The sequence below is a fragment of the Leptinotarsa decemlineata genome, unplaced genomic scaffold (assembly GCF_025532065.1).
Source record: "Leptinotarsa decemlineata unplaced genomic scaffold, Ldec_3_MD MMD2_P_RNA_scaffold_2, whole genome shotgun sequence".
Taxonomy (NCBI): Eukaryota; Metazoa; Arthropoda; class Insecta; order Coleoptera; family Chrysomelidae; genus Leptinotarsa; species Leptinotarsa decemlineata.
The window spans coordinates 353,044-372,392 of NW_027412529.1; the positions used below are offsets into that span (position 1 = coordinate 353,044).

General features: G+C 37.3%; 1 protein-coding gene across 3 annotated transcripts in view; it reads right to left on the bottom strand.

Annotated features, from left to right (window-relative positions):
- Window positions 1-19,187, bottom strand: part of Dhc16F (Dynein heavy chain at 16F) — a 48,299-nt gene extending 29,112 nt beyond the window's left edge. For 2 of the 3 annotated variants that reach the window (XM_023157260.2, XM_074180630.1), the window contains exons 1-16: window positions 18,943-19,187; window positions 14,208-14,292; window positions 14,019-14,124; window positions 13,713-13,887; window positions 11,628-12,012; window positions 11,295-11,433; window positions 10,926-11,004; window positions 10,549-10,726; window positions 10,271-10,437; window positions 8,085-8,311; window positions 7,667-7,841; window positions 7,198-7,579; window positions 6,946-7,074; window positions 1,883-2,140; window positions 1,617-1,826; window positions 1,259-1,471 (exon numbers count right to left, since the gene is read on the bottom strand). In XM_023157260.2, the coding sequence (XP_023013028.2) occupies window positions 1,259-1,471; window positions 1,617-1,826; window positions 1,883-2,140; window positions 6,946-7,074; window positions 7,198-7,579; window positions 7,667-7,841; window positions 8,085-8,311; window positions 10,271-10,437; window positions 10,549-10,726; window positions 10,926-11,004; window positions 11,295-11,433; window positions 11,628-12,012; window positions 13,713-13,887; window positions 14,019-14,124; window positions 14,208-14,292; window positions 18,943-19,085 (3,051 nt within the window). In that variant the 5' untranslated portion in view covers window positions 19,086-19,187. The remainder of the gene's footprint in view (window positions 1-1,258; window positions 1,472-1,616; window positions 1,827-1,882; window positions 2,141-6,945; window positions 7,075-7,197; window positions 7,580-7,666; window positions 7,842-8,084; window positions 8,312-10,270; window positions 10,438-10,548; window positions 10,727-10,925; window positions 11,005-11,294; window positions 11,434-11,627; window positions 12,013-13,712; window positions 13,888-14,018; window positions 14,125-14,207; window positions 14,293-18,942) is intronic. The other variant, XM_074180639.1, reaches the window with a different exon arrangement.
- Window positions 19,188-19,349: the final 162 nt, after the last annotated feature.

The following is a 19,349-nucleotide window of genomic DNA, read 5'->3' on the forward strand; positions in this document are numbered from 1 at the left end:
GTGATAGCATTTCGGGAGAAGTTTGCCTCGTCCGTGAAGAGTAGATATCTTAAATATTGAGGATTTCCAGCCAATTTTCTCAAAAACCATTGACACATAGTAATGCGTTGGGGAAAGTCTCGTGGCAAAAGAGCTTGTACCCTTTGAATATGATATGGATAAAACTGTTGATCGTGGATAATTCTCCAAACTGTGGACTGAATAGAATTGACAGCTTCAGCAATTACTCTTGTGCTTGTTTCTGGATTATCCTCGAGAGCGTTCAAAACAGCTTCTTCCAATTCTGGGGTTCAGACTACTCGTGGTCTTCCAATAATATCAGCTGCCCTCTTAAAGCTACCTGTTTCTGCCAAACGACGGTGAAGACTAGCAAATGTTGGAGCTGAAGGCAGTACTCGATTAGGAAATCGCTCCTGGTAAATACGTTTTGCTTCGCGCACATTGCCATCCGCAAGACCATAAACGAAATGCATATCGGCTAAATGAGCATTATTGTTTAAATAATCCATTTTTTCAAATAAGTGTTTTCTACTTCTACTCACGGAAACTTCAACAAAACATCTAACTGTCACAAAATATATAATTACCAAAACTCATCACAAACGTCAAATTTATTTCCAAAGCATTCTTGTGAGAAATGCAAAATATTCGTAATAACTTCAACATGCATCGATTATCAAATAATCGAATTGAAGTTTTCAAGTCCAAATATTTAGAAAACGGTTGCTTACAGCGACTAGTAACAAGGGTAGCTTATTTACGTAGATATGATAGAGGAATCGATTTTTTTACTGAAAAATGTGCTAGAAGTACGCCCAAAAAAGTTATGAATCTTTAAAAAAGAAAAAGACGTGTAGGTGGCGCCCCCTACGAGTAAGAGCAATAAGAACATCAGGTTCGAATTGGACACCTCAAAAACCTCCTATTACCAAGTTTCGTTTAATTAAATTCAGTATTTCAAAAGTTATTTGAAAAAAACGAAAATAAAAATAAAACTTCAACATCCTGTATCTTGGAAACGAAGCATTTCCGGACATTTATTTATTTGGACAATTCATATTAGAATATTGTGAGGAATCACCTCCTGAAGTTTGTCAAAGTACTTTTGAATCACCCTGTATATTATATTTTGTAATCACATTCGTTTTGATTTTATATCAGTTCAAAACAAACACTTTTCCCAATCACCAGAGCGATACCACTAACATTCTTATCCACCTAATTCATAACAACTTCACTTCAAACATGAAAAAATTACCAAGGTTCGAGAAAACTGATCAAGATTCTTAATCCACTCGTCCACTTTAGATTTGATGGGACCGACATGTCTGGAACTCGCAATTGTATTTATATTGATGTTGCTCTCATCCAGAACGGCTTGAACATCTTCCAGAGTCCCGAGTATGAAAACATCTTTCGAGTCTTTATGCGGAATGACTATGAATTCCAGAGTTTTCCACGCTTCTTCCACCTAAAAGAGTACATACTCATTAACCTCTAAACATTGTGAATGCGACCGATGTATAAAGAAAAAGATAACAAGAAGGTAAGGAAATGAAAGAAATGACAATAATTAATACCTTAAATTAAAAAGCATCATAGAAAATGAATCTCACTTTTTTCAGCAACGCCTCCAAACTGGACTCACTGCTAGCTTGCCCAGATATTTCCATCAACTCTGCGGGATAACTGAAAACGTTGAGGTTCTCCAGGAGTTCTAGGGTCGTGACAATGTCAGTTTTGAACTTGTAGTTAAGAACGTTCTCAACTTTAATCCAGTGTCGTACTTTCATCGCCGGATTTCTCAAATACGTTATAACCGGAAGCTACAAAATATCTAGGTTAGGAATCTTAGGTAGGAATAGAAAAACCTATAACTCACCTTATCCTTCATGAGCTCCACTTCGTCTCTCAACTTTGGAACGATCAAGTTACCCGGCAGACCCTTTTCGAGTTGGTTGATGTATTTCAAGTTCTTGGCGATGAAAAGGTTCATGTCTTCCGTGTTGAGCTCGGAGAACGGACAGTGGTACCATTCGTCGACTGTTTTGGCCCAGGAATCGACGCTTTCCCATAGGAGTATTCGGAGTTTGACGTCTTGCATAACCTCATCGAGCACTTCGAAGCGAGTGACTTCAAGCTAAATAGAAAAGTTAAGTTCAGGAGGAAGAGTATGACTGAGAGTGAATAGTTGTTTTGTTCCTGCTCGAAAACAAATTGTAACAGATTATGTGGAAAAACACACAAGCGCAGCATTTTGCGCCGATAGGTTGATCACACTAGCTTATTTATCTCCAAAAGTGATAATTGACGTATCAAAAGCGACAAAAGACATGTGAAAATTCTCTCCAATCGTTGGTTTTTATACGTTAACTCTCATTTATGATACGTCATCTCTCAGTTTTGATGCGTCACTTGTCAATTCCGGTGCGTAAACTATCAGTTGAGAGTTTCTCAAACTATAACAAAATGGGTAAAAACGCAACTAAGTAATTTTCAACGCCAAACAGTAACATTTTGTTACTAAACTAACGCCGGGGACAACAATGCCGATGACTAGACCCACCTCTTCTCCACATTATTCTGAACAGAAAGGCTCGATGTACAGCGTACACATTTGTGCATATTGACAATTGCAAAAACAGGCTTATGCGGAGCAATTGACAGTAAAAACCACAGCATTCTGAGAATGACCACTGACTCAAACAGTCAACTACAACCTGCCGTATTCAGTCCTAATTATGAGTAAAGAGGGTTGGATCATCCGAAAGGGGGAGACACTAAGTGAAAATATCTGTTGATTTACTAATGGATTAACAACAGATTCAGGTTCTCACTTTGGGTCCACCTTTCCATGTGTTCTGAGTAAAGGTACTAGGCCGGTTCTGGCTCATTCCTTATGGAGATTAACATGGGAAAACAGCTAAGGTTCATTCTGCAATTTTTGGTTCCTTTCAAGGTCAGGCGTACGGCAGAGTCCAATCAGAGCGCTCCAAATTGTCACGTGACCCAGATGCATCGTCGCGAGTACATCACACTGGCGCCACCTATGAGTCACTAGCTGAACTATCTATTGGTTGAAGAAGGACACTGTAAACACTAATCCTAGCGCCACCTATGAGTCACTAGCTGAACTATTTATTGGAAGATGAACAACGTATGTTGTCCACAACGCTCAACCTCTCGACACTTTTGGATCTCCTCTTTCTCCTGATGATGCTAACTTGGTTAACAAAGATACGAGACTTCCGACATGTTGGAACGCTAGACTTCTGTTGAATCGACATGTTTGTATACACATTAATATCATATTTCAAATCGACATGTTTTTTCCTTAAATGATATATTTTGACGCACCCTGCACACTTCGACGTCATATTCGTTTTTCAATGGTGTATTTTGAGATATCTTATACACATTGAGAGATCGCACGTTGAAAACTTACAGCCTCGTGGAACTGTTATGTTCTTTCTTGAATGATGTATTTTGACGCACCCTGTACACTTCGACGCCATGTTTGTTTTCAATGATGTATTTTGAGATACCTTGTAACACTGAGGGATCACACTTTGAAACGATACAGCCTCATTAATCTGTAATGTTTTTTCTTAAATCTGATTCATTATTATTAATATATCACTTTCGCGCTTCCAATTTTCGTCGAGTAGTTCACGATCAATTCCAAAGCCGGCAACGCTACATTGCCCCATAAACAATGATTTATTGTACAACTGGCAACGCCGAACCTGCCATGCTGGCATGTATTGACATTTGACAGATGCAGTCTTATGAGTCCAGTGTTTACAGTGTCCTTCTTCAACCAATAGATAGTTCAGCTAGTGACTCATAGATGACTCTGTATGTTCTATAACTTTGGTGTTTCCATATACTTTTGTATCGATGAATCGAGCGCCTATTTTTGTGCGGTTACTGATAACAGGACATGAAACAATTCTGTACGATAAATTATTCAAATGAATCTCTCAATATACGCAAAGCCACGTAAATTTGTGCATCGATTACGTCACACGCGCCTCTCGCTCTTATACACACACACATGCACATCTTTACATGAAATATTAATTATTTCCCAAATCTAAGTATATTTTCCCATCTTCAATATGATAATGACGATTACAATCTACGGAAAAATATCTCTTACAGTAATTATTGTACCGCACAATTTGTTTTGATGTTAGATGGCTATAAATACCCAACATTCGCAGTTAACTTCAATATCTTACGATGGTGTAGGACGATGAACAACATACGTTGTTCATCTTCCAATAAATAGTTCAGCTAGTGACTCATAGGTGGCGCTAGGATTAGTGTTTACAGTGTCCTTCTTCAACCAATAGATAGTTCAGCTAGTGACTCATAGGTGGCGCCAGTGTGGTGTACTCTCGACGATGCATCTAGGTCACGTGACAATTTGGAGCGCTCTGATTGGACTCTGCCGTACGCGTGACCTTGAAAGGAACCAAAAATTGCAGAATGAACCTTAGCTGTTTTCCCATGTTAATCTCCATAAGGAATGAGCCAGAACCGGCCTAGTACCTTTACTGTTCTGATCAACAATATCAATAAATAGAATACTACTACAATATTATATGGAAAATTACATGAAATTTGAGGCCGAGAGCTTGTGATCCAACATAAGACAACGTTGTTTCGACCCGCCAAGGTTTCATCAGTAGTGCTAGGCTGAACCAATCAACTGCCGTTAAATGACAAGCTCGAAACACAAGACGATAAGATCTTCCATCACTCAAGCAGAAATTGAAGGACAATTCGTGAAATCGGATATGTTGAAATGAAAGTAATAGAGAGTGACCCAAACGTATAGGGAAAAACTAAAAGCCAGTTATAAACAGTGCGTAAATGACAAAATGTCTATTTCCAGCAACAAAGTCAAATCAATGTGGCATATGGTACATACTATTCAAAAAAAGAATACGTGGTAAATGAAATAAAAATTCAACAAGATGGTATTGAAGTATCAAACATAGACATGGCCAACAACTTCAATAATGAGTTCTCAAATTTCATACAGCCGCGCAATGTAGACTTCGATTACATGAATAGCAACATCTCAATATGCGAAAAATCAATGTTTTTGTGTCCACTAACGGAACCCGAAATTATAGAATTGATAAAGAGCTTAAAGCATTCAAACGCAAGTGGTTACGATGAGATATCAAACAATTTATTGAAAAAATGTTCTTATGAACTTTGCAGCCCAATGACGTATATCATAAACTTGTCTACTGAAAATGGAATTTTTCCGGATAGTCTAAAACTAGCAAAAGTAATACCAATTTATAAAAAAGGGGATAGAAACCTCTATGAAAACTACAGGGGAATTAGCTTACTCTCAAGTATTTCCAAGATTTTTGAACTAAATTTAAAAAATCAATTAATGTCTTTCTTCACAACAAATAAGAGCAAAAGTACAGAAACAGCACTTTATGACTTCAATGAGCATGTGGTTAATGCACTTGATGGTAAATTCCATATTTGCGGATTGTTCATAGACTTCTCCAGAGCTTTCGATTGCATTAATCATGACCTGCTATTAGGGAAATTGGAAAGATATGGTGTAAGAGGAGTTGCCCTAGATTTAATGAAATCCTACCTGGAAAATAGAGGGCAACGTGTCAGTGTTGGAAACACTCTCAGTCAGTTGGCAACCATTAGGCAGGGTGTCCCACAGGGATCAATCCTTGGACCTATACTATTTTTGATATATGCAAATGACCTGATGAAATATTTTCAAGGATTGTCAACTATTCACACAGTAGCGTATGCAGATGACACAAATTTCATAGCGAAGGAAATTGATGTAACGACCCTACAGGAAAAAACCCAGGATGTACATAAACAAGTAAACATATGGGCAGAAAAAAATCACTTAACACTCAAGAAATCTAAAACTGTGATGATGAAGTTCAAAATTAGTAAGTGGCCCGAACATTTTGTTATCCATGAAAATGGGGATCTGCCAATTGAATCTTGTACTTCTACAAAAATGTTAGGCGTCACCTTGGACTACAAACTCACATGGACTCCTCATATTGAGACCCTCTGTATTAAATTGAGAAAAAACTGCTATGCTCTGAGATTCATGGCTAATTTTTGTAGTAAAGAGATTTTACTGAACTTATACTATGCGACCATAAACTGCCACTTGAGATATGGAATTTTGAATTGGGGTACCGGATCTGCTGCTGAAAGAATATTTATTTTGCAAAAATATGCAGTAAGAATCATTGCCGGTATTGGTTGGAGAGAATCATGTAGAAATGCTTTTAAAAATCTCAAGATACTAACTGTTGCTGGTCTCTATATTTATGAATTGTGTTTATACGTTTATAGAAACAAGCATAATACACCTTTCTCGTTCTAGAGGCAAACTGATGCCCAATATTCATAGAACAACTCTTTATCAGAAAAGTTTTCTTTATCTTGGACCAAAAATGTTTAATAAATTAGAAGAATCAATTAAAATATCACCAAATCTTAACATTTTTAAATCAAGACTGAAAAAGGCACTTATTGAAAAAAATTGCTACACACTTGACGAATTTTGAACTGTTTTTTTATATTTTAATGACAAAATATCACAACTATGTGATAAAATTGACTTTCATTTATTTATAGTTATTTTTTTTACATAATCTAAGCCAAACAAATAATTATATGTATATACCTATATGTATCATATTTTTAGATTATTGATTACTACAAACATTATACTTTGTAACGTGTCCTACCCTCAGACGTTTTCCTTGTCACTGTACGTATAACAATGTACTTTTTAACAAGGAAATAATAAAAAATTATATTATTATTATTATTATTAATAAATAATACTGCCTATTGACTTTAGCGTCGTAAAGTGTACTGATTTTCTAGCTATGTGAATAAATATTATATTCAACTTACTCTGAATTGTTTTTGATAGTTTTTGAACTCAGCTGCACGATTTTGGCAAATCGCCAGACGGTCGTGTAAATCTCTCAAGAATTCCATAACTTCAGTTATATTGGAGTCGATGTCGTATAGCCAAGGTTGCTGCAAAACAAACATAATTCCCATAAAACACGTTACTTTCCATCTACGAACATTATTACGGAATATGTGCCAAAGTTTCTCGCGTTTATATTTTATCTTCAGTAGAATAATAATAATTATTACCATACACTCGTCCTTTATTGTACCAACTTCCGAAATCAATTGGCTTATGTCTTTGTTCATCTGATCGTTAAATTGCTTCACGAGTATTCCAGTCTCCTCGATCTTTTTGTCAACCAGATTCCTCAGGTTACCCAGAGTTACGCTCAGCCCCAGATAATTTTGCATCTCCTCTTGAGGGACTTGGATTCTGAATTCCTCCATGATGTCGTACAATTCCTTGCAGTAGTCCAGTTCCTCCTCCATCCTGTCTACTCGCGATGGACATTGCTCAATATACTCCAAATACTTGACATAGTCTAAGGTTTCAATAGGTTCTTGGAGCAAGAAGACTTCAATTTCGTTAACTTCTGCTATCATAGCGTCCACTTTCGTCTGACCGATCCTAAAATTCAAATTGATTTTATCATGAATTATATTAATACTTAGAAATTGAGATGAATCTTTAGAGAAAATTGGTAAACAAACTCACCAGGGTAACGTGTGCTCAACGATCTTGAGAAGCCTTTTAGGTTCTGGACTTGCAGAGTTCTTCAACCCAGACAGCTGAAGATACAACATTCCCATGGGTTGAGTGGTAGACATACTTTGTACGATTTCTATCTCTGAGTGGTATCTTGCGCACATCGCTCGAAATTTTTCCAGATCTATAAACAAAAATTAAGTAACATGAGTCAGGCTCTGGAATAAACCCGAACATGATATTAATTTCATACTCGTATGTTTGGCGCCCAACGTAGGACCACTTCAAAATCAATAGTTTGGTTACACTTGGTGTAACGAATCAAAGTGAATGGGTATGTTCGATCGCAACCTGTGAGAGTTTATTATGGTTTGTGTATAAATCGATGACGAATGTGTAAACATCAATTGACTGTACTGTATCTAACCTTTTTCTTCCGTAATATCCTTTTCGGTTACTAAGAGATCTTCGGCGTAGAAATCTCTGACGGACTCGAACCTCTTCAGGAAAACAGTAGCAGTGTTGTAGTTTATTTCGAAATAATCGAACATTTTTTCTTTGATTGCTACCAGATGTTCATCTTGGGATATATTGAATGCCAGAGTCGGTCCCCAGCCACATATTCTGTCTTCGATTTTCTCATTTATTACCGGCCTGAAAAGAAACCGGTGTGAAATTTTAAGGTTTGTTACTATTTTGTTGATGATTAACATATCGATGAAGGTGATTGACAATGTTTCATGATGAATTTCACTAGTTCGGACTTCCATTGTCTACTATATAAAATGATTTGAAATCCCCGAAACAACGCTTAGACCGATCATCAGCTCCAGAGATTCGGCTACTCAAAACTTGTCTAGATTTTTACTTCCCTTAATACAACCATTACATGGAAAAACATCGTCTTTTGTGAAGAATTCAAGGCATTTTGTCGAACTACTAGGGTCAATTGAGGTCACACAGGAAGATCAACTAATTAGTTTCGACATGGAAAGCCTTTACACCAACGTTCCGGTCGAAGAAGCACTCCAAATCATACAGAGAAAGCTATCCGAAGACGGGACCTGAAAGAGAGAACGAATCTACCTATAGAAGTAATCATGGAATTACTAGGATGCTGTGTACGAAACTGTTATTTCCAACTGAAGGAAGAATTCTTTACACAAGATGAGGGACTGCCAATGGGATCGCCACTTTCACCAGTCATAGCCAACATTAATATGGAGTGGTTTGAAACTCTGGTCATTAAAGAAGACCACAAGAAACCTCGAGTCTGGTTGAGATATGTTGACGACACCTTCATAATATGGAACCATGGGAATACTGAACTCGACGCCTTCCTGAAACACATCAACAGCGTGAGACCTTCCATCAATTTCACAATGGAGAAGGAAATCCACAAGAATTGCCATTCTTAGACGTTTTGGTGAAGAGGACTGACACTAAGTGGGAAACATCTGTATACCGAAAACCCACTCATACGGGACAGTATCTGAACCACGAATCCAACCACCATCAATCGACTAAAAGAGGAATAATCCAGACTCTATTAGACCGTGCTTTTGAGCTTTTTAATACGAAGGAAGGTCTCGAGAAGGAACTAGACATCATCAAAAATGATCTTCAACGGAATGGCTACTCCAAAGCGATGGTAGAAAAGACTTTGGCTAGAAGACAGCAGTAGCCTCGCAAGGAAGAGGAGCCGTCACAACCAGTGCTTGCACTTCCCTACATCAGAGGATTATCGGAGAGGATAAGAAGAATTGGTTCCAAGTACAACATCAGAACCTGCTTCAGATCCGGTAACACTATCCGTAGCAGCCTCACGAAAACCAGGCCACCAAACGCGGACTGCGATTCCAAGAATTGCATTCACCGGATACCCTGTGAGTGCGAAAAATCTTATATTGGTGAAACTAAGAGGCCATTGAATTTTCGCATTGCCAAGCACAAGAAACACACACAGTGAGGGGAAACCAGCAAATCAGGAATAGCAGACCATGTTTGGACCCATCAACACAACATCGAGTGGTCCCAAGCTGAGATCTTGCACAGAGAGGAACATTGGTTTAGGAGAAAATTCAAGGAAGCCGCATACATGTTGTCCAACAACGTATTCAGCCAAGCTAGCGTAGAAATACGCAACATATGGAAACCCATCATCAAGCGAAAAATGGCCAACTCCCGCCAAAACGGTCATCTCCCACGGAACCAGGGAAGCGGAAAATGGAAAGCGGGGATAAGTGAAAGTACTCGAACGACCTATAAATAGTCATCTCTTGGAGGAATCAGTCCAGTCATCACCCGAAGACGATTGTAGATACTAACAATCGAAACGTCGTGAACTAACGTGACTTGGAATCTCTCCACTTTTTATTTTTATTTTCTTTTTTCTTTTCATTATTTTTATTTATTCAATTGTTCTATTTTTACTTGTATTTTATTTCACTATCATTTCATTTCAGGTTTATTTTCGTTAATATAATTCTTATTTTCAGCTATTCATTTTCAATTCTTCTTCTTTAGTTGTTTCAGGGATTTCAAATCACTTTATATAGTAGACAATGGAAGTCCGAACTAGTGAAATTCAACATATCGATGAATTTTACTCACGTCGTGAATACAGAATAAAAGGGGTCTGCAACATACGACTTGACGGAAATTGCATATTCCTCCCATAAATCGATTATTTGTTGAAAAATATCACAAGTCACTTTCAGTGACGGATCCAAAACTAAACTGGTCTCCTTCAAAACGATGTACACAATAAATAATGGAAGCTAGAAAATGAATAGATATGAATTAATGACTAATCGAAGATAACGGAAGGGAAAAGTGGAATATAAATCTCAGAACAGAAACACCTACACAAAACTCTTACTGCAACTCACCTCGGGATACTCGTCTGGTCGTTTAATATCGATCTGCATTTTGTCCGCGAGATTCAACTGACTTTCAGTAGGTAAGAATTGGGTGTGCATTTCGAAAATCCCGTTGAGCTCATTTATGGAATTGATAATGAGCTGGTGAAGCATATTTATGCTTATATAATCCACCAGCATGATGAAGCTGACGAAAAACGAGAATGTATTAAGGTGGAAGGTCAAATTACTAATGTTAAAGCTGAAACCCCGCCGGATATTGAACTTTATTCAATGCGGCGATGTTTTGACAAAAAATGAAATACTGTACTTGTCAAAGATTCAATTTCAGTCGGTGAACTTATTTGTTGAACGATTAAAATTCTAGTGTGACTTTCTTTACTCACCTAGCAAGACGTTCACAGAATTTTTTCTTAGCAGCTTGTTCTATGTAGCTGATCTTTTGGGGCCGCTTAAATTTTTTATCTAGAAATTAAAGAACTCCTGAAAAATATCTTCAATGCTCATTTTAATTGATAGGAAATTCTTTTCAGGAGAGATTAGTTTTTTTGAGGAAAAAAAACGTGTTTTGACGTTCTACATTTTCATCAGTGAACAACAAAGTGGGTGAATTCCTTTCTCTGTAAGATTCCCACCATTTTTTGTTCAATGATGAGGAAATATAAAGTCAAGAAGGTTTTTTTCTCGATGTTCATATTTTGATTCATGTATAAAATGACAGCTAATTTGAAGAAATTCATTTGATTTGTCTGTACCTCTTGTGTCATCAACAATTCTTTCATCTACAACGAATCCTTTCGCTAACAATGCTCCATGGCAGGCGTTCCCTACTAGCTCCTTGGTTACGTCGTGGTATTCGTCAATTCTCGCTTTGATAACGTCCAGTTTATCCATCTTGAAAAATGAAATTTTCAGATTAGTTAAGAGGCATTCATAAATGAGTATTGATCGTTTGAGATTGGGGAGAAAAGGTAATACATGTCAGGAGACTTTACGACGTTGTAGATTTCAAAAGTGTAGTGTGATCCATTCCCACAGTGAACTTTTCTACCTCTTCCACTCTCAGTACATTCAGAATTGCAACTCACCTGCTTCTCTATAAAGTAAAACAACCAAATATCTTGTATAGTTCCGACATCGGTGAACGTGACGTCCACCAATTTGTAGCACATCTCCTGGATGCTGAGCAGTCCATCCCTCAGAATAGGATTCAAAACGAGCATGTTCTCTTCCAGGTGCTTCCTGGCATAGTTCATCTTCCTCTGGATGACGTTCCGCCTCCAAATGTAGAAGCCCTTCCACTTTCGGAAGAAAAAGAACAGCTTGATCTCCATCAGTCGGCAGTACATCTGGTACTCCTCCTCCCACTTGTCGAGGGTGGTGAAGATTATCTCGCTGCCGACGTGTTGCATCACCCCTTTCGAGCTCATCGTGAAAAAGTTCGATTTGTCGACGTTCTTGTATGTGGCGATGCTGGTGAAGATTAATTTTTCACAAAATTGTTGAGGGTTTCGCGGTCGAGATTTTCAGTGTCACTTTTTTCGGGTTTGAAGGCCGTCGGTTTTTGGAATTTCTTCCTGACATTTCGCTGACGCGAGTGGCCACCTTCTTCAGAGGTTTATTCAACCTGAGTTGAATTAATTACCAAGGTTTTATAGTGGCAAATTGAACAAATAAAGCTTCAAATAAAATGTTTATTCAACAAAGATGCAGGTAACCATACATTATACATAATATAATGAGATAAAAAATTATCTTAATTTAATTAATTCTCGCTCTTTTACTTTGCGGCCCTGGTTGTTGATCTTGTTGTTCTTCTTCTTCTTCTTCTTCTTCTTCTTCTTCTTCTCCTTCGTCTTGTACATTTTTATCGGGTTCTTCTTAAAGATCACAGCTGCGAGCATTTTAAACCATGCTTACGGCAACTGTAGCGCAAAGTATTACTGTCTTTTTCACAGCTGCAATAAATTTTTTCAAGCAAACTGTCAGGAATCAACTGTTCATCGGTGTAGTTTGGCATGAGGATGCCGTCGCTAGACATGTTCCAACCCCAATCCGTTGCATTAAATGAATTTCAGAACCATTGGTGAAGCTGGTGATACACACGTTAAATGGGCTGCTTTGCAGCTTCTTTCGTCGGCGGTAATTTTTCCAATTTGAATAATTCCATGAAAATTAAATGAAATAATTCGTGGACACAACACTCAAAAAAAGAGGGGCAAATCGCGGACACGTATTTCTGGCTATTGGCCTCATCAGCGCGGTGCAGCCAAGTGTAAAGGTGGGCAACACTTGTTTGCCGAAAGCAGGAAACAACACATATTCACGGAGTCAACAACCGAAGCCAACCGCACATTTGTGGTTCCAGTTAGAAGACCTAGAATTCCTAGGCTACATCTAACATGACCACGTAGGTCATGTTAGATGTCACGCAGGTAGCTGCCTACGTGGTCATGTTAGATGTAGTCTAGGAATTCTAGGTCTTCTAACTGGAACCACAAATGTGCGGTTGGCTTTTGTTGTTGACTCCGTGACCGTGATACGTGACCACGTATCCCTGGAGCCAGAATTGGAAATCTTTTGGGGTTTTCGAACCCACCAAGAAGATACAACAAAGCCTCTGGTTAAAGACAGAAGATACTCATTATCAGCAGCAGGGGTATATCGCATACCATGCACTTGTGGGAAGGTATACATCGGAACCACCAAAAGATCCATGGGAACAAGGCTGAAGGACCATGAAAGAAACTGCAGACTAGATCGAAAGGAAACGACTGGATTCTGTTTGAAAACAGGAAACTCATTGCCCCCAACCAGGGAAACCATAGCCGACTGGTACGGGAGGCAATAGAGATCCATAAAGACACGTGGTGTTTCAACAGAAAAGAAAAAGCACTGAACCTCAACCGAATATGGAATCCCATTTTAAGAAGTTCAAGGATAGAAAACAATATGACAGCAGGGAGAAAACAGAAATGTTACAGACAAATTACCTAATCCAGGTAAACGTATTAGCACTCCAAACTATCTGGATGTATAAACCTCTGGAGAAGCTAGCCAGCTAAATGTCAGGAAGGAATTCCAAAAATCGACTGCCTTCAAACCCGAAAAAAGGTGACATTAATTTTTTTAATATATCGCAAGGTGATTTTTGCCAGTACTTGTAACCGTACCTCAAAGCGTAGGGATTGAACAGCTCTGAAGATTTAGGAACGGCGTACGTAAGATAAACAAAAGAACCATCCGTCGATTCTCTCATTTTTTGTATCCATTCCGTTTGGTTCATTACATTGGTTAGTTTTACGGGAGTTTTTTTCTCTTGATCGACGAATAGCACGCCTGCCCGAGCTACAACAGAGTATTCCAAGATTTGATACGAATTTATATTGAAATTCAAAAATTCAATCGGCTAGCTTCCACTTTGAAGTAACCTGCATAAATAACCTAATATTGACAATCATTCAAGAATTCCAAAATACCTTTTCTTGCCGGAACTACTTCAGACACAACTACAGGTATCGTTTTCTCTTCGAGCTCTCTTTTCCGACTCCCTATAATTTGTTCCTGGAGTTTTCTAAATCCAGCCTGTAAGAATATGGCATATAAATTTGTCACGAAATATGCATTGGGCCAGACAACTACTATTTGAAAAAGTTCAATTGTCTTACCAACGGTTCAGTTTCACTTTTCTTGGATTCAATTTTCTCTAAAAGTTTTTTGTGTGGGATATGAAAAGGTATGACGCCTGGGTCCCTGAAATTGAATAACAAATGTGTTTTCTGGTGAAAATCGATTTAGGATGAGTATAAAAAATAAAAACAAGGAGGAAAACAGAAAAGCGACAGATCTCCACATTTCCTTCAGTTTTCTAATCCCATTGAGATATAACAAAACAATACGTTCCATATTTTTTATAACAACAACAAAAAAGTCCGCCAATGAGTATATCCATCTTTTAAGGATAGCTTACTATACCTATTTTTATTGTAACAAATTTAAGAATTTACTGTCTTAAAAAAATTTATTTCCAACAATATTTCACTATTACAAACTAATTCATTCACAATACTTAGCAACGAACGCTTAATTTATTTCCACCACTTGAATTCCTTGTTTAACCGCTCGATTCACTTTCTGAACTCAACTGTCCTTTTGGGACGAGAAGCCGGCCTTCTACAGGCTGATTCACGGTGGATGGCACATTAGACGTTTCTGGTGAACCAGACAACGGATCACTTTGAAAATTCAATGGAGGGCATATTCGGACATTCTCTAGCCAACTAAAATATTTTCGACAATGCGGTGTTGCCGCTTCTATTAGAAAGCAATAGCAACTTTGATTTTTCAAATGGAACACTCTGTATATAATATTATTTTTGGAATCTCCAACAATTGCCCGACAACTTTTCTTGATATTTCCCTATACCTATCTGTTACCGTTTTCGAAATAAAAATTAATTTCAATTTTTTTCTTCGAAAATCATGACTTCTAAAAATGCCGATATCTTTTAGTTAAGAAGTACTATGATATCGAAATTTGGTTTGGAGTTAGGTGATACTTGGACACTTCCCACACGTCAGCCTAATCTCCGTTACTTCAATACAGGGTGGTAAAAAAATACAGTTTTTTCGTTTGCTTGAAAGAGTTGCTGAAATTTGATTATTTTAAATGGAACACCCTGTATATTATTGAAAATTCGGAAAGCTGCTGAAATTTGCTTTCTTTCTATGTATATCATATCTATACCTAACTAGTCAAGTTTCGGACTTATGAACATTTATTTGTGAAAATGTCCCTTCAGAATGGTATTTCCATTCGGTATTTGGTAAGCAGGCCATGATTACTATTTGACAGTAGCGTTGTGACATTCTCCTAATAATATCGACATTTTCGTCACTTCAGAAGTTGCAAATACCTTCAAAACGATGGAACAAAACTATTCAAACGAAGTTCTTATGAATTTGTTTATTATTTTTGGACAGTGTGACAAAATTATCAGCAGAACATGTAGAAAGTTCAATGAAATGTATCCGAATCTACCGCCAATGAACCTCAAGAAATTTATACGAATTCAGAACAATTTCAATGCATTTGGATCAACTTTAAAAGCACCAAGAAACTTGCCTCGACCCGTAACTTTCGAAGACAAACAGATTAATGTCTTAGCATATTTTCACGCATTTCCCGAGTCATCGATAAGAAGTGCTGAAGAAGGTTTGGGTATAAAATATTCATCGGTTCAAAGAATCTTGCGAAGACATAAATTGCATGATTATAAATTCACCAAAATTCAAGCAATGAAGCCTCAAGATCCTCAACAGAGAGTAGAATTTTGTGAAATGTTGTTGACACGCATTCAAGAAGATCCACTTTTTTTAAATAAAATTATTTGGACTGATGAATCGAAATTTTCGAGAGAAGGGATTTTCAATAGAAAAAATCGTCATTATTGGTCCAGTGAAAATCCTCACGTCACAAAAGAAGTCGGATTTCAAGAAAAATTTAGTTTTAATGTCTTCTGCATATTGATGGACAACAAATTGAGGTACGTGATATACGAGGAGTCATTAACATCCAGAAGCTACCTGAATATTTTGGAGAATACTGTAGACAGTTTCGTGGATAATCTGCCACTCGAAGATTATCGAAACTGTTGGTACCAACTAGACGGAGCTCCTGCACATTGCACAAGAGAAGTGAGTGCAGAACTGGATAGACTATTTGACGATCGGTGGATGAGGCGCTTGGGACCATGGAATTGGCCAGCGAGATCACCCGATCTTAATCCATTAGATTTTTATTTGTGGGGAATGTTTAAAGAAAAAGTTTACAAAATACCCGTGCGTTCGAGAGATGAATTGTTAGAAAGGATTGCCCAAACATTTGAAGATTTGGATCCCAATTAAATCAGATCTACCACCACGAAATCAGTCAACACCCGCATTTTAAAGTGCTTGGAAGTGAACGGCCAGCGATTCGAACATATTTTGAAATATTCCACATGATTGTTTTATTTTTTTATAATTATTCATATCAATATTTCCAATTTCAAGTTTCTTGGTGCTTTTTTAAAGTTTATCCAAACATATTGAAATTGTTCTGAATTCGTATAAATTTCTTGAGGTTCATTGGCGGTAGATTCGGATACATTTCATTGAACTTTCTACATGTTCTGCTGATAATTTTGTCACACTGTCCAAAAATAATAAACAAATTCATAAGAACTTCGTTTGAATAGTTTTGTTCCATCGTTTTGAAGGTATTTGCAACTTCTGAAGTGACGAAAATGTCGATATTATTAGGAGAATGTCACAACGCTACTGTCAAATAGTAATCATGGCCTGCTTACCAAATACCGAATGGAAATACCATTCTGAAGGGACATTTTCACAAATAAATGTTCATAAGTCCGAAACTTGACTAGTTAGGTATAGATATGATATACATAGAAAGAAAGCAAATTTCAGCAGCTTTCCGAATTTTCAATAATATACAGGGTGTTCCATTTAAAATAATCAAATTTCAGCAACTCTTTCAAGCAAACGAAAAAACTGTATTTTTTTACCACCCTGTATTGAAGTAACGGAGATTAGGCTGACGTGTGGGAAGTGTCCAAGTATCACCTAACTCCAAACCAAATTTCGATATCATAGTACTTCTTAACTAAAAGATATCGGCATTTTTAGAAGTCATGATTTTCGAAGAAAAAAATTGAAATTAATTTTTATTTCGAAAACGGTAACAGATAGGTATAGGGAAATATCAAGAAAAGTTGTCGGGCAATTGTTGGAGATTCCAAAAATAATATTATATACAGAGTGTTCCATTTGAAAAATCAAAGTTGCTACTGTTTTCTAATAGAAGCGGCAACACCGCATTGTCGAAAATATTTTATTTGGCTAGAGAATGTCCGAATATGCCCTCCATTAAATTTTCAAAGTGATCCGTTGTCTGGTTCACCAGAAACGTCTAATGTGCCATCCACCGTGAATCAGCCTGTATATCGATAACGATCGTTCTAGAATTCTATAGTCGTTTCGGTACTCAACTAGAGTTTAATCGGCGGTTGCCGACTGCATTCCTTTTGCGGTGATGTCATGTGTTTGTTCGCTGGCCGACATATCGGTCAGGGGCGACTTGAAATTCGTTACATTATGTTTAAAATAATGGTCATAATGAGGCAATTGGAAAGCTTTTCTCATGAATACGATATTATTTCTTGTCAAATGACTACGTTACTTACCTCAATCATTTCATGCACATTATAGTTGCCCTTTACGTCATATAATTCAAATGAATATCTCAGGAGTAAACGCAAAATTGAAACTATCGCAGGACAAAATGAATTCAAGTGGCCTTACAAACCGATGCGATGTGATGAAAAAGGTTGGTTTTGTTTTACGTGGTGAATCATTTGAAATGTTAAAGTCGAAAGAAAGTATACAGATGTGGAAAACAAATATCGGAATATACGAATCCTAACACGTTCTGAACGGGTTTCGCAATAGCAGTCGACCATTTCAAAATTAGAGATTTGTTCGCGACAAAATATCAAATATTCGATTGAACATGCTTCGAATCGAAAAAAATGAAAATGTTCTCTGAAACTCAAATAAATCATGCAGTTTTGAAAACTAAAGTAAAATGCAGCTCAAAAAATCTAAACTAATGAACTGAAGCCTAAATGAACCACAGTATGGTACCAAACAATAGCCAAATATGTGATACAGAGATACTCTCATATCTGAGTTCATTTGACGTAATGATGGCACAAAGCAGGATGATTTTACACCCCAATTTATCAATATTCAAAGCTCTCTGAAATTCATGCCGATAAAAACATTCTTTCAGATACCCCCCAAAAAAGAAATCATGCAGGTATAAATCTGGTGATCTGGGAGACTACTTAAAAGTTCCACGTGTAAATATGAATCGGCAAGGAAACGTATTTATGAGAAATTGTGTCATTGGTCATGCATTGTCACTTGAATAATCATCTCAAAATTAATAGAAAGTAGATGAAATGTTGGCATAATTTGTAGGTACTTGACAACATTCAGAATCGTTAAGGACTCAATGCTACGGAACGTAACGTATCAGTATCATTTGCTTGAGTTAAACAGTGCAGAAAGAGATACAATGGTTTGACCTAATAGCGAATTTTACTGCGTGAAAAATATTTTCAATTTACGCGGTAACTTATCAGGGTAACCTAAAAAGTATGGCATTTCTTTTCTTCCGATTATGGAAGGTGACATTTCCCAGAAAGTTCTCTAAAAAACCCTGAATTCCTCCCCCAAATAATTACTTTTGCTCAATAGTTCTCATGATATGAATCTTTTTAGTGGAATTGTTATACATTTATTCCTAACTGAACGACAAAACAAAACAGAGAAACCTACCTTTTGTATTTCAACGGCGGTTTGCATAATAGTGTGCGAGATTTGCGTCCTTCGAGGCTGGACTCGGATGTTTTTGAATTCGTGCGGGATCTCAAATCCTCGCTCAAATTGTCGCCAGAACCTACCGCTTCTTCTTCATCCATTTTTGTAGTATTTCGGTTCTTCTTTACTACTTTTGAAACAAGTTTTTCAAGAATTGCTGCCGATAACTGTCATCTTTATTTTATAAACCGAATATGGGCAGTCGGTTTGTTTGCTTTCCATAGCAACCGTTTTTCAAAGTATCGGTGAGTTACAGGTCCGGCATTAGGGGAAGGCCCTGTTATATTTTTCCTACTTTGTATGTTTTGAACCTGTTTGCGAAATTGCGCTGATTATATTGTTCGGGAGGACCACGGAGAGGAAGC